The sequence below is a fragment of the Vidua chalybeata genome, chromosome 22 (assembly GCF_026979565.1).
Source record: "Vidua chalybeata isolate OUT-0048 chromosome 22, bVidCha1 merged haplotype, whole genome shotgun sequence".
NCBI lineage: Eukaryota > Metazoa > Chordata > Aves > Passeriformes > Viduidae > Vidua > Vidua chalybeata.
The window spans coordinates 6,381,373-6,394,203 of NC_071551.1; the positions used below are offsets into that span (position 1 = coordinate 6,381,373).

General features: G+C 44.6%; 1 protein-coding gene across 4 annotated transcripts in view; it reads left to right on the forward strand.

Annotated features, from left to right (window-relative positions):
• The window catches only part of DVL1 (dishevelled segment polarity protein 1), a 74,885-nt gene that overhangs the window by 48,674 nt on the left and 13,380 nt on the right, over positions 1-12,831 (forward strand). For 3 of the 4 annotated variants that reach the window (XM_053962624.1, XM_053962623.1, XM_053962626.1), the window contains exons 5-11: positions 163-301; positions 6,047-6,140; positions 7,083-7,152; positions 7,773-7,912; positions 8,215-8,291; positions 8,781-8,848; positions 10,816-10,965. In XM_053962624.1, the coding sequence (XP_053818599.1) occupies positions 163-301; positions 6,047-6,140; positions 7,083-7,152; positions 7,773-7,912; positions 8,215-8,291; positions 8,781-8,848; positions 10,816-10,965 (738 nt within the window). The remainder of the gene's footprint in view (positions 1-162; positions 302-6,046; positions 6,141-7,082; positions 7,153-7,772; positions 7,913-8,214; positions 8,292-8,780; positions 8,849-10,815; positions 10,966-12,831) is intronic. The other variant, XM_053962625.1, reaches the window with a different exon arrangement.

Genomic DNA, 12,831 nt, shown 5'->3' on the forward strand with positions numbered 1-12,831 from the left:
TTTTTTCCACGGGCTAAAACGGAAGCCACAGGTGTTTTTGACTTCGTGCCAGGGTCTGGAGCCAGCCAGGGCAGCCAGAGGGGCGTCCTGGGCTCTGACATGGGGGGCACATGTATTCCTGCAGCGCTGTGCTGTGACACTGCCTCGCTTGTGCTTTGGCAGCCCCCAGGATCAACGGGCACCCCAAGCTGGAGCGGCACCGGGAGCACGCGCCGGGCTACGACAGCTCCTCCACCGTGCTGAGCAGCGAGCTGGAGTCCAGCAGCTTCATCGACTCCGAGGACGAGGACCACACCAGCAGGTACCCACGCAGCTCCTGCCTGGCTCTTCTCAACCCATCTCTTTTTTTTCCTTTTTTTTTTTTGTGTTTTTTAGGTTTTTTTTAATTATTTTTTTGGGTTTTTTTGTTTGTTTGTTTGATTTGTTTTTGGGTTTTTTTCATTTTTTGTTTTTGTTTGGTTTTTTAAGGGTTTTTTTTATGTTGTTTTTTGTTGTTTGTTTTGGGTTTTTGGTTGTTTTTTGTAGTTTTTTTGTTTGCTTGATTTTGGATTTTTTTGGTGGGTTTTTTTTTTGTTTTTTTTTTTAATTTTCCTTTAATTTCTTTTGTGATTTTGATGCCTTGTGAAGGCTGCCCTAGAGCAGAGACTAGAAAGAGCTAAAGAATAAAGCAGGGATTTATTAAAGGATCTCCTCCATGGATCCACCTTGGGCAGCACCAGAGCCCAGCCAGGGCTGCACCCAAGGTGAACCCAAATGGTCCCAAGAAATGGATGATTGGTCACAAAATGATCAGCTCTGCTCCATTTGCACCTTGGAGTTGATTGTCCCATTCCAGCTTTAGCCCAGGCACTCCCATCCTGCTTGTTTTTCTCTCTCCAGCCCACGCTGTTTGTGCTCCTGGGCCTGAGCTTTGGATCATTTGTCCTTGGTGCCCAGCTGGAGCAGGAATTGTTTTGTCTCCCTGCTCTGTGCACAGAGCTCAGCATCCCCTCATGTGAAGCTCAGAGCCACACACTAAAGCAGCAGAGAATGTGAAAAATAGAAAAGCTGAACCTGAGGCATCAGCACAGAATGTGAAAAATAGAAAAGCTGAACCTGAGGCATCAGCACAGAATGTGAAAAATAGAAAAGCTGAACCTGAAACATCAGCACAGAATGTGAAAAATAGAAAAGCTGAACCTGAGACATTGATTTGAGCTCAGGTCGCTCATCAGTGACATCACTGTGTGGAATCACTGCTCAGTTTTATATAAATAAATATAGAAATCTATAACTTATGTAAATTTTAAATTTTTTTTTCTTTAACTCTCAGTTATTGAGTCCAAACCACTGCTGCTGTTGAAAGAAAAGCTCTGCTCCTCTCCTTTTCATAGCAAGAATGGCCACATTTCCAGATCAAAGCACTCTGCCTACCTATTTATAAAGCAGTGGTGTGAATATTAAAACAAAATACTGTCAGCACAGATTCCTAATAAGTGTGCACTTCACTGGAGCTCAATTATAAAGGAATTCCTGGGTAATTGCATAGTCTGAGACCTATGAGCAGTTCAGGAATTCATCAAAGTTAATGCTGTTGCAAAGGCAGCCTGGGCTGCCACGTTTTTGTGGCTTCTTCATTATTTCTTTCTTTTTGTCTGGGCAGAGTGTGTGAATTATTCCCCACTTGAAAAATACCTCTCATTTCAAGACATCTTTTTTATATCTAAAGATATTTTTGTTTTTCTTTAAGAAGTCTTTAAGCCAATACATTTTGTGGCTTCAAAATACTTATTTTCATGGATGTAAAACCAATCTGAAGTATTTTCCTTCCTTTTCCTGGCCACTGGCTCTAGAGCTGTTGTTCATCCCAGTGGACTCTGAAAATCCATTATGGATTTGCCAGAGAACAACAGGGTGACAGATCTCTGGTGAGTCACAGGGATCTGCAGCTAAAAAAGGCAGAACATGGTAATTTTAATGAAACCATGGCATTTTTAATAAAAACAGCAAAAAGCAGGAGATCCTGAACCCATTGCTGTGCTTACAAACATGATCAGCTTATGGATCTTGGTGGATCTGTTGGGTCTTGCAGTTGGTCAGGGTTTAAAGACCTCACAATTCTGATTAAAGGCTGTGACTTTCCAAAGGGTAACTAAAATTCACATTGGAGATTTAGTCCTGAATTGGTTTCAAGAACTTACTTTGCAGTCCCAGTGAAGTGCAGGGTGTCCCTGCACATGGCAGGGGTTGGAATAAGATGAGTTTAAGGTCCCTTCCAACCAAACCATTCCATGATGAGATGTAAAAAAATCACTTTTCTGGGTATTTACCTGCATGGAGGGTTGCTCCTTAACCCTGAACGCACCCTGAGCTTTCCCAAAACCTCCAGGGCTTTGAGCCCACAACAACAACAGCAGCCCTGCAGCTGATTTGTGTTTCTTGTAAATAAATGAATAATTTCCATGGCAGCAAGCAATGCAGTGGGGCAGCATTAGCTCAGGGTGGCCACTGGGCCACGTCAGAACAAGCCCAGCAAATCTTTCTGTACGAATAAAAAAAACAACAACAAAACTTCCTGAGTCTGACCTGAGAAAGAAAGAAAGAAAGAGATTCTTGGAAGCTGCTGCTCCTGCCTTTCCCTCTGGAGATTGGGCAGGAGTTTTTGGCACAGGGAAGAGCTGCCAGGCCAGCTAGTCAGGAAGAACCACTCGAAGGAATGCTCCAAGGTATGCTGTTGTGTTCCAGGGATGATGTTCTCAGGCACGGGAGGCTTTGTGCTGGCAGGGAGAAGGTTTCTGTAGAGGCAAATCAGGCAAAGAGCAAATGGAGAAGGTTCCAGAGCTGCTGGAGGCACCAGCCTGGGGACAGAGGGGTCTGAGGGGTGAGTTTGGTCCCTGAGGGACACATCCCCTGGGGACAGAGGGGTCTGAGGGGTCAGTTTGGTCCCTGAGGGACACATCTGGGGTCTGAGGGGTCACTTTGGTCCCTGATGGACACATCTGGGGTCTGAGGGGTCACTTTGGTCCCTGGTGGACACATCTGGGGTCTGAGGGGTCACTTTGGTCCCTGATGGACACATCTGGGGTCTGAGGGGTCACTTTGGTCCCTGGTGGACACATCTGGGGTCTGAGGGGTCACTTTGGTCCCTGATGGACACATCTGGGGTCTGAGGGGTCACTTTGGTCCCTGATGGACACATCTGGGGTCTGAGGGGTCACTTTGGTCCCTGATGGACACATCGGGGGTCTGAGGGGTCACTGTGGTTCCTGATGGACACATCTGGGGACAGAGGGGTCACTTTGGTCCCTGATGGACACATCTGGGGTCTGAGGGGTCACTTTGGTCCCTGATGGACACATCCCCTGGGGACAGAGGGGTCACTGTGGTTCCTGGCAGCTGGTGGGTTCTGGTGCAGAAGCTGCTGTGTGAGGGAGGCTGTGCAGGGAGGAGGCACTGAGGCAGGAAATCAGAGGGAAAGGATGTTGCTGTCCTGGAAGGGAGGAGGTTGTGAGGCTCAGGATGCTTTTCTGGCTCTGTTTGCCTTGGTTTTATTTGAACTGGGAGCAGTGGAGCAGAGCTGGGTAATTCCCAGCCCAAGGAAGTTCTGTTGCATTCAGGTAAAGAATAATTTCATGTTTTGCTGAATTAACCTGTTCACAGACATTCCAGGACAGTGCAGAGTGACAGTGGGAGCACAAACATTTATTTCCTTTTTTTTTTTTCAAAGTGTTGGCAAATTTTTTGACCATTTTTTTTTACAAATTGAATGTTTCTGTTGTTTGCAGATAGGATTATGAACACGGGTTGATGTAGGCAACTTCACAGTGAAAGCTTTTTCCCTGTCTTCTCTAAAGTAAAGCTTTAACAAATCTGACATCTGTAGCTGTAGGATTATTGTCAGCAATTGCTGCTCTCAGTTCAATGCAACTAAAAGAATTCACTGCAAAAAAATGTTTATTTCTCATTTAAGAAATTACCATAATTTCTTTTTAAGCCATGTGGATAAGCTTTCTTTAACAAATGTTGCCATTTTTTCCCTGTCCTTTGGGAATTGTAGAATGGAGAAAAAATTATTATTATTATTATTATTATTATTATTATTATTATTATTACTACAGTATTTTTAAAAAATCTCTTCTGTTGTATTTCTGGGCATTTGTGTTAGAAGTGCAGTCAGGGTTTTGAGCAGTAGCTGGTGCAGGAAATTAATTGGTAGTGATAATTCCAGATTTGTTTTTCATCTTTGCACTTTATTTGTCTCAAAAGCTCAAATTTACCATCTTGTCTTGCTCATCAGATTGCAATAATAACAACTTTTACCCAGTATTTCTGGAGATGTTTCAGAGAGCAAAATATTCCTCATTAGAGTAGGTCTGAGCTGCTTTTTGGCATCCAGATGCTCCCAGAATATTAAGGATTCAGCGAGGCTGCACTAAGGCTGTGGATTGAGCAGAAATTACAAGGAGAGATGATGAAATGTGCCACAGCTACATGAAAATGGTGTAAAAATGTTCCTGCAGAGCCTTCTGATCATCACTTTTGTGAGAGGCTGCTTTAGCTCCAGTTTTTTCCCCTGAAATGTTTTGTGTCCCCTCGAACTAAACCTGAGCTGGGGCTTTTCGAAGGAGCTGCTTCTCATCCTTCCATCCCAGCAGAATGGCAAAAATACAACAAGAACGACTTCAGTTCTCACATGTTATCACCTGCTAACAGAGGCTCAGAGATTTGCCAAGGAAGTCTGGTTTTGCTGGTTGAATTTGGGAGAAAAATGCACTTTTAGAGAGCAGGCAGCTTCACTGGAGTGAGCCTTGGCTTTCCTCAGATTCTCCTAAACTGGGAAGTCTTAACTGAATCCTCTGGTGAGGGAGGAGGAGAAGGAAATGGGAGAGGAAGCAGGAAGGGGGAGAATATTGTCAGCAAAATAAAAGAGGAGTTTTTTGTGTCAATCTCTGGTGGATATTGAACAAGCCCAGTTTTGGGAGCCCTGGGTTTGACACCTCCTTATTTTTCCTGTGTGAGCTGTTCCACCCACCAGAAATTATCACTTTTTGGATCTTTTTTTTTTTTTTTGTAAAATCCCACCTCTTGCCTCTTCAGTTCCCCTCGCTGGGAGGGGAAGGAGGAGTGTGTGAGGTTAACATGCCTGAAATAGTTGTGTGAACTCAAGGGAATGTCAGGAGATTCACACCCTCTGAGCAGCTCCAGCACCTCCAGGGCTGATACTTGATAAAAATATTTCAGGCCAGAGGGGTTTCCTGTGGGCAATTCCTTTTTGGAATTGCTGGCATCAAGTTTTTGAGGTATTCTCACATTCCTGCATGTGGCTGGAACATGGAAGGCAGGGATGTGGAAACTGGGGGGAAAGCCTGGCACTGTTTGTTTTGTCTTGTATAAGGCTGGGTTTTTTCATCTTGGTTAATGATGGAGCATTGCTTTGTCTTTTTTTTTTTTTTTGCCATTCTTACATATTAAATAGAAGAGAGATGTCTCTCTGGTGTTACTGTGGTATCTTAATAATCTGGGCTTTGTTCCAGGCTCCTGAAATTAATTTGGGCAAATCCATTTCTGTCTCATTCTACTCTCTGTAAAGTGAGGATGATTAATGCTCCAAACTCTCAAAGACCTTAAAGATCTATATGTAAAATGTGGCACATTTAGGTTCTACAAGTTTGGAGAGCCTGGAAAAAACAGCAAAATAAAACTTAGCAGAATATGTGAAGGTAAATCATATTCACTGTCCCCCTGTTACCAATTGCTGTTTGATTTCTTTAAATTCAAGCCTTGAATTCCTGGCAACAGTGGAAGAAAATACTGTCCAGCACCATGACAGGACTCACAAAAAAGAGCATCAAAGGCTGCACTCAGACCTGCTCCCAGAAGAAAACAAGTGCTATATTAAATAATAATTAAATTACTAATCTGATCCCTGCTGTTGTTCAGCTGGAATCTTCTGCTGAGCTGTCTGTGTGATTTCCCCTCTGCTGCTGCTGCAGGAATCAGCTCTTTCTGGCAGGAGCTGCAGGTGCCTGGGCCTGGCAGGGGTGACATTTGCTGTCCTTGCCCTCAGGTTGAGCAGCTCCACGGAGCAGAGCACTTCGTCCCGCCTCATCCGCAAGCACAAGCGCCGGAGGAGGAAACAGAGGATGCGGCAGATTGACAGGGTAAGGCTGGCACCAGCATCACCCAGGGAGGTGAGCCAGGATTTTGGAGTGGAGCTGTTGGCTCAGGAAGGGATCCAGGACAGGTCTGTGCCTGTTGGATTCACTGGGAAGGCTCCTTGTGGCTCCAGGCTGGGCTAAATCTCTGCGTTTGAAGTTCTGCGGCTCCAAAGTGAAGTTTTCACCTCTCCCTTTCTGCTTTCGCTGTTCAGTGATCCCATTTCTTGTCTTTTCCAAGACCAGAATCTGGAGGAGAAGCTCCATTATGATGTGGGAAGGGGTGTGAGATACCCTGAGACCTGGGAGGATAAACCCAAGTTCATAGGAAATGCCAAATTTTGCCTTTGCCCTTTCCCGTGCCAGTCCTTGGCAGCAGGATGAGGGTGACCCCACGGACAGCCTCCTGAAGTTCTCATTTTGTTCTCCCATAAATCTCAGTCTCCACACATTAAAGAATGACCTCGCAGACATTTTATCACAGGGTAGTGCTTTAGAAGGTCTTTGATAAGCACCTTTGTATCTCATTTTGGAGGCAGGGCAGTGTCTTTCCTCTCACTTCCCACTGGATCATGTGCTGTCCACTCCTCCCTTCAGGGAGGAGCCGTGGGCAGTAATTCACACTCCACTGGGCACTTTAGGATCCAAATGTTTGCCTGTCAGTCACAGCCAGGAAGCAGAACTAATTCCAGGGGAAGTTCAGTTGAGGAACCTCAGTATAGGAACGTGCTCTGTGTGTTTTTTATCAGACCTTTGGAGAAAGTGCAGACTCTGCTCAGATTTCTTTCCTTAAAGTTTCTAAATGAAGCATAATTTCGAGGAAGCCTCAATAATTTCCGGCTGCCTTTCAATTGGAAACCTATTAATCAATTCCTGATGAGTTAATCCTCAGCAGTTCTTACTCTGAGCTGTTTAAAACCTTGAGACCTTTTCTGTTGTGTTTTGCAGTCGTCCTCGTTCAGCAGCATCACTGACTCCACCATGTCCCTAAACATCATCACTGTCACACTCAACATGGGTAAGAGGACAAGCCACGTTTTTTTATGATGAATTTCAATTGGTAGAGATGTATTTTGTGTTTACCTGGATTCCTAGTCCAGAACTGGGCCATTTTCACCAGCAGATCAGTGTTCCTTCCAGGGAAGGAGCTGGAACTGCAGGATGTGGAGTTAATGGTGAGGGATTGGGGTAGAAGAGCACTGGAGGTTTGCATTTCTGCTGCTCCTGTGTTTCATTTGTCAGCCAGGCAGAAATGTGCCGGGCTGCCAGCAAATTCAGCACCTTTCAGCAGCACCAAACCCTTCCTGCCTCTCTGACTCGTGGAACAAACATTGCTTAATGTGATCAGTGCTAATTTCCAGGTGTGGACAAGTCTTTTCAGTGCTCTTCCTCTTGCTGGGTTTTTTTTTAAAGTAACACTGTCTTGGATTAAAAAATCCTGTCTTTAGCAGCCTTTCCCTGGAGGTGCCAGACAAACATTCATGATTAGAGCAGCCTGAGATTATTGCAAGTCAAACCTTGCCCCGCTGCGGTGTTGAGATGTTTCAAAGCTGAAACAGCCTGGCTCTTTGCTATCATTCCAATCACTTTGCCTGCTTTTTTTCCCCCCTCCCCACCCTCCACTTTGTGTCCATCTAGAAAAGTACAACTTCCTGGGAATCAGCATTGTGGGGCAGAGCAATGACCGGGGCGATGGTGGCATCTACATCGGCTCCATCATGAAAGGAGGGGCGGTGGCAGCGGACGGGCGCATCGAGCCAGGGGACATGCTGCTGCAGGTGGGTCCCTGTCCCCAAATCCTGCTGCTCTGCTCTGCCATCCCACCAGCCCCAGGGGCTGTGGTGACCAGGGAACAGAATTTATTCATCCTCAGAGAAACGTGGCCCAAAGACCACTGAAATCGGTGATTCTTTGTCAGGCGCTCTGAGAAATGACATCTCAAGGGAACGGAAGCAGTGAGCAGGCAGATATGTTGGGGGATTTAATGAAGTAATTAAAACACCATTAATTAATGAAGTAATTAAAGCACCTTTAGCTTTCCTGCTGCAAAGGCTGACCTCTGCTCTCTGCGCTGTTTCAGGTGAATGATGTCAATTTTGAGAACATGAGCAATGACGATGCCGTTCGGGTTTTACGGGAAATAGTCTCCAAACCAGGGTGAGCACATCCCAAAACCTCTTCCTATTTATCCTCCGTTTATCTTCTTCCATTTATCCTCCATGTGCAGTTGTTGGAGCTGGGAAAACCTCAGAGAAATCAACGTTCTGTTGTCCATCAGCATGACTGATCTTAGCTGTGAACTTCTCAGTGTGAATGATGAATAGGTGAGGTTGGTTCTGGCCAAAACCAACAGGAATTGAGGAGTTGCCTGCTTTCAGCAGGGCTGTTTGTTTATGTGATGATTATTTTAATATCTCAAGAGCTGATCATCCAACACATTTCACCACCAGTGCTCATCATCTGTGCAAAACCAGGAGCGTCCTGATGTGCTTCATACTGAAAATACTATAAAGCTTCTCAAAACCATTCTCAGAATGTGCTTGACAACTGCTGGATAGGAATAAATTTGTTTCAAATCGTTCTTGTAGCATTTTCAGCTCTTTAGGAAAGTTAAGAGTCATCCTTACCTGTTTTCTTTCTTCCTAGACCTATCAGCCTAACAGTAGCCAAATGCTGGGACCCTACTCCCAGGAGTTATTTCACCATCCCCAGGGGTGAGTACACATTTGGACTCTTTGCTGGCTTCCTGGGAAGCCCCAAAAGTCTGGAATATTTTCACCTATTTTGGCATCTAACAGATTCTACCCATTCAATTCTTTTATTTGTTTACTTTTGTACTGGGAGCCTGGGGTTCCACTGCCCATTGAATTCCTGGGAGGTTTTCTCTTGGTTCACATCTTTGGATCAAGCTCCTGACATTTTGGGAGATGATCTTAACTTTTCAGTTCATGAAAGGTTTGGAAATAATTACACCAAGTGTTAAAAATCCTCATTTTCTCACAGTGAACTTTTAGAGAGAACTGAGTGTTTTGAAGATGTGAAGGAAGCAGCAGTGATACACATAAAAAGAAAAGAAAATTATCTTGTTTTCAGTAGCAGTAAAAGATCTGTGCTCATGTGACAAACACAGCTTGCCTCCTGCTGGTGAGGGCTGTGCTGGTGGTGCTGGAACCAGTTTGTTCCCAGTCCACAGAAGATGAGAGTGGCACTGAAAATGAGGGTGCAATAAAGGCAAGACTGGTGCAGACTGGGGGAGCCCCCGTGAAACCCTTAGGAAAACCAGAAAAACAACAAGAGAAAACCGCTCAGATCTTTCAAAACCTCGGTGTTTGCTGCAAGTTTTGACCCCATTTTGCTGTCCCTTTGTGGTAGTGCCAGCTATGGGATTCCACTCATATGAAACCTTCAGAAAACCAGAGAATGAACAAGAAAACCAGAGAAAACCCCTCAGATCTCTCAAAACCTCGGTGTTTGCTGCAAGTTTTCACCCCATTTTCTATCCCTTTGTGCTGGTATAATCTGTTGGATCTCACCCAAACCCTCAGAAAACCAGAGAATGAACAAGAAAACCAGAGAAAACCCCTCAGATCTCTCAAAACCTCGGTGTTTGCTGCAAGTTTTCACCCCACTTTCTGTCCCTTTGTGCTGGTACAATCTGTGGGATCTCACTCACGTGAAACCCTCAGAAAACCAGAGAAACAACAATAAAACCAGAGGAAACCCCTCAGATCTCTCAAAACCTTGGTGTTTGCTGCAAGTTTTCACCCCATTTTGCTGTCCCTTTGTGATGGTGCAGATTACAGGACTCCACTCACGTGAAACCTTCAGAAAACCAGAGAAACAACAAAAAAAACAGAGAAAACCCCTCAGATCTTTCAAAACCTCGGTGTTTGCTGCAAGTTTTCACCCAATTTTCTGTCTCTGTGCTGGTACAATCTGTGGGATCTCACTCATGTGGTACAATCTGTGGGATCTCACTCACCCAAACCCTCCGAAAACCAAAGAAACAACAAGAAAACCAGAGAAAACCCCTCAGATCAGTCAGAACCTCAGTATTTGCTGCATTCCTGACCCCGTTTTCTGTGCCTTTGTGGTGGTAGAGACTAGAGGACCTCACTACATTGAAACTCTTATTAAAACCAGTATAGCCAAAAGAAAACCCCTCAGATCTCTCCCAGTCTTGGTGTTTTGCTGCGTTTCTGACCCCGTTTTCTGTCCCTTTGTGCTGGTACAATCTGTGGGATCTCACTCACTTGAAACCCTCAGAAAACCAGAGAAACATGAAGAAAACCAGAGAAAACCGCTCAGATCTTTCAAAATCTTGGTGTTTGCTGCAGGTTTTGACCCCATTTTGCTGTCCTGTTGTGATGGTGCAGATTACAGGACTCCACTCATATGAAACCTTCAGAAAACCAGAGAAACAACAAGAAAACCAGAGAAAACCCCACAGATCTCTCAAAACCTTGGTGTTTGCTGCAAGTTTTGACCCCACTTTCTGTCTCTTTGTGCTGGTACAATCTGTGGGATCTCACTCATGTGGTACAATCTGTGGGATCTCACTCACCCAAACCCTCCGAAAACCAGAGAAACAACAAGAAAACCAGAGAAAACCCCTCAGATCTGTCAGAACCTCGGTGTTTGCTGCATTCCTGACCCCGTTTTCTTTGCCTTTTGCTCGCAGCTGAGCCGGTGCGGCCGATCGACCCCGCGGCGTGGATCTCTCATACCACGGCCATGACGGGAGCGTACCCCCGTTACGGTATGAGCCCCTCCATGAGCATCACCACATCTACCAGCTCCTCACTAACAAGCTCAATTCCCGAGTCGGAAAGTAAGTCACCCCCTGGCCAGCCCAGGGCAGGGGGCTGCTCGGGGCCACCAGGGCCCGGCCACGGGCACGGTGACAGCGGCGGCGCCAGCCAGGCCTTGAGTGGTTTCTCACGCTTGGGGGAAGCAGGAAAATTTTTGGCAGAGTTTGGAGGTTGATGTAGAGGTGTTTGGTCAGGGTTCTGTCTCAGGGAGAAGTGGTTGCTGGCGGATTTTAATGATAGGTTCAGGTTTTTCCTCTCAGGTGCATTTGGTTGGTTTTTAATAAATTTCAGCAATAACGTCACTTATTCACATGGGAAGTCCTTCCCTGATATTCACATGGCCTTCTTTTAAACTTTTTACTTTTTTTTTTTTTTTTTTGCTCTTTTTTTCTATTCCTAGAATTTATTGAGCAAGCTAAAACCAAATTTAACATCCCACATGAAATTATGGTTAGATTTCAGCTTTTTTCCTGGTTTGTCCGTCTATGGCAATCTGAAAGAGCCATACCCATGAAACCAGGAGGTTGGATTTTAAACCTGAACCAGGAGGTTCAGGTTTAGGTTCAGGTTTGTCCACTCAGGTGGATGGGAGAGCTCCCTTCTTGCATTTGATTGGTTTTTAATAAATTTCAACAATAACGTTCATGCTTTCATTTGGCAAATCCTCCCCTGATATTCACATGGACTTCTTTTATAATTTTAAGTCTTGTTTTTTGTTCTTTTTTATGTTGCTAGAATTTACTGAGCAAGCTAAAACCAAATTTAACATCCCCCATGAAATTATGGTTAGATTTCAACCTTTTTCCTGGTTTGTCAGTCTGTGGCAGTCTAAAAAAGTTCTCAAAATCCATGAAACCAAGAGGTTGCTATGATTCAGAGAGGTTTCTTTAATTCAAAAACCTCTCAGAGCACTCAAATCACAAATCTTTTTAGTTGGAAGGGACCCACAAGGATCACTGAGTCCAGATCTTAAGTGAATGGCCCAGACAGGGATCAAACCCTGTTGCTGTTATTAACACAATGCTCCAACTCCTTATCTTGGAAAATTTGTTTAAAGAGTATTAACTCTTCCTTGTATTTAACTCAGAACGACACTTTGAGGATTTTAAAGACCTTTTGTGGTATTGGATATAAAGTCCCTCTGATTTTATAAGCTGGAATTCCACCTCACCTTGGAGGGAAAGTTTTTTTTTTTTTTTTTTTAATGTAGGTGTTTTTAGCCATCAGGCAGCACCACTGAGGGGAAATAATCTGCAGCAGGAAGCAAATGAGCCCCTTTCCTGCTGGCTGCTTTATCCTGAGATGTGTTTTGAGCCTTTCAGGTACTGCTGGGATCCAGTGTCTCTGCTGATTGCTGTCAGACAAGTCTGTACTCAGCATTCCTCTTGAACAATTCGAGTATCCTGTGCCTTGCTGCTAGTGCTGGGCTTGGGAAGTGGGGAGCAGGCACCCTCTCAGTCAGACTTTGAAAATAAAGGTATTTGGGAGCAGAACCACGTTTCTGGAGACAGCTTCTCATTTCTGTGCCAGTGACTGAAACGATTTCCTGTCTGGAATGCAAGAGAATAAAGAGTACCTCTGATTTTTATTGTGACCTCTTGCTTCAGCTCAGCCCTGTGACCTGCCCTGACCTGGGTTGGGTGAATTTTTAAAGCTGACTGAAATCAGATCAAAATGGGAGCATTTCAGATACATCTCAGAATTTGCCACATTTGTACAGCAACCAGAACTTAAAAAATACAGATTTTCTGTTCATATGCAGATCTCAAGTCTCCAAGAAAATGCAATTTATTGCTCCCCGATATGAGTTTGGTGTATTTTTTTTTGTTGTTGCTTTTTGCCACTAACCAAACTAACTAAAAGCAAAAGCAAAGTTTTAGTGTTTA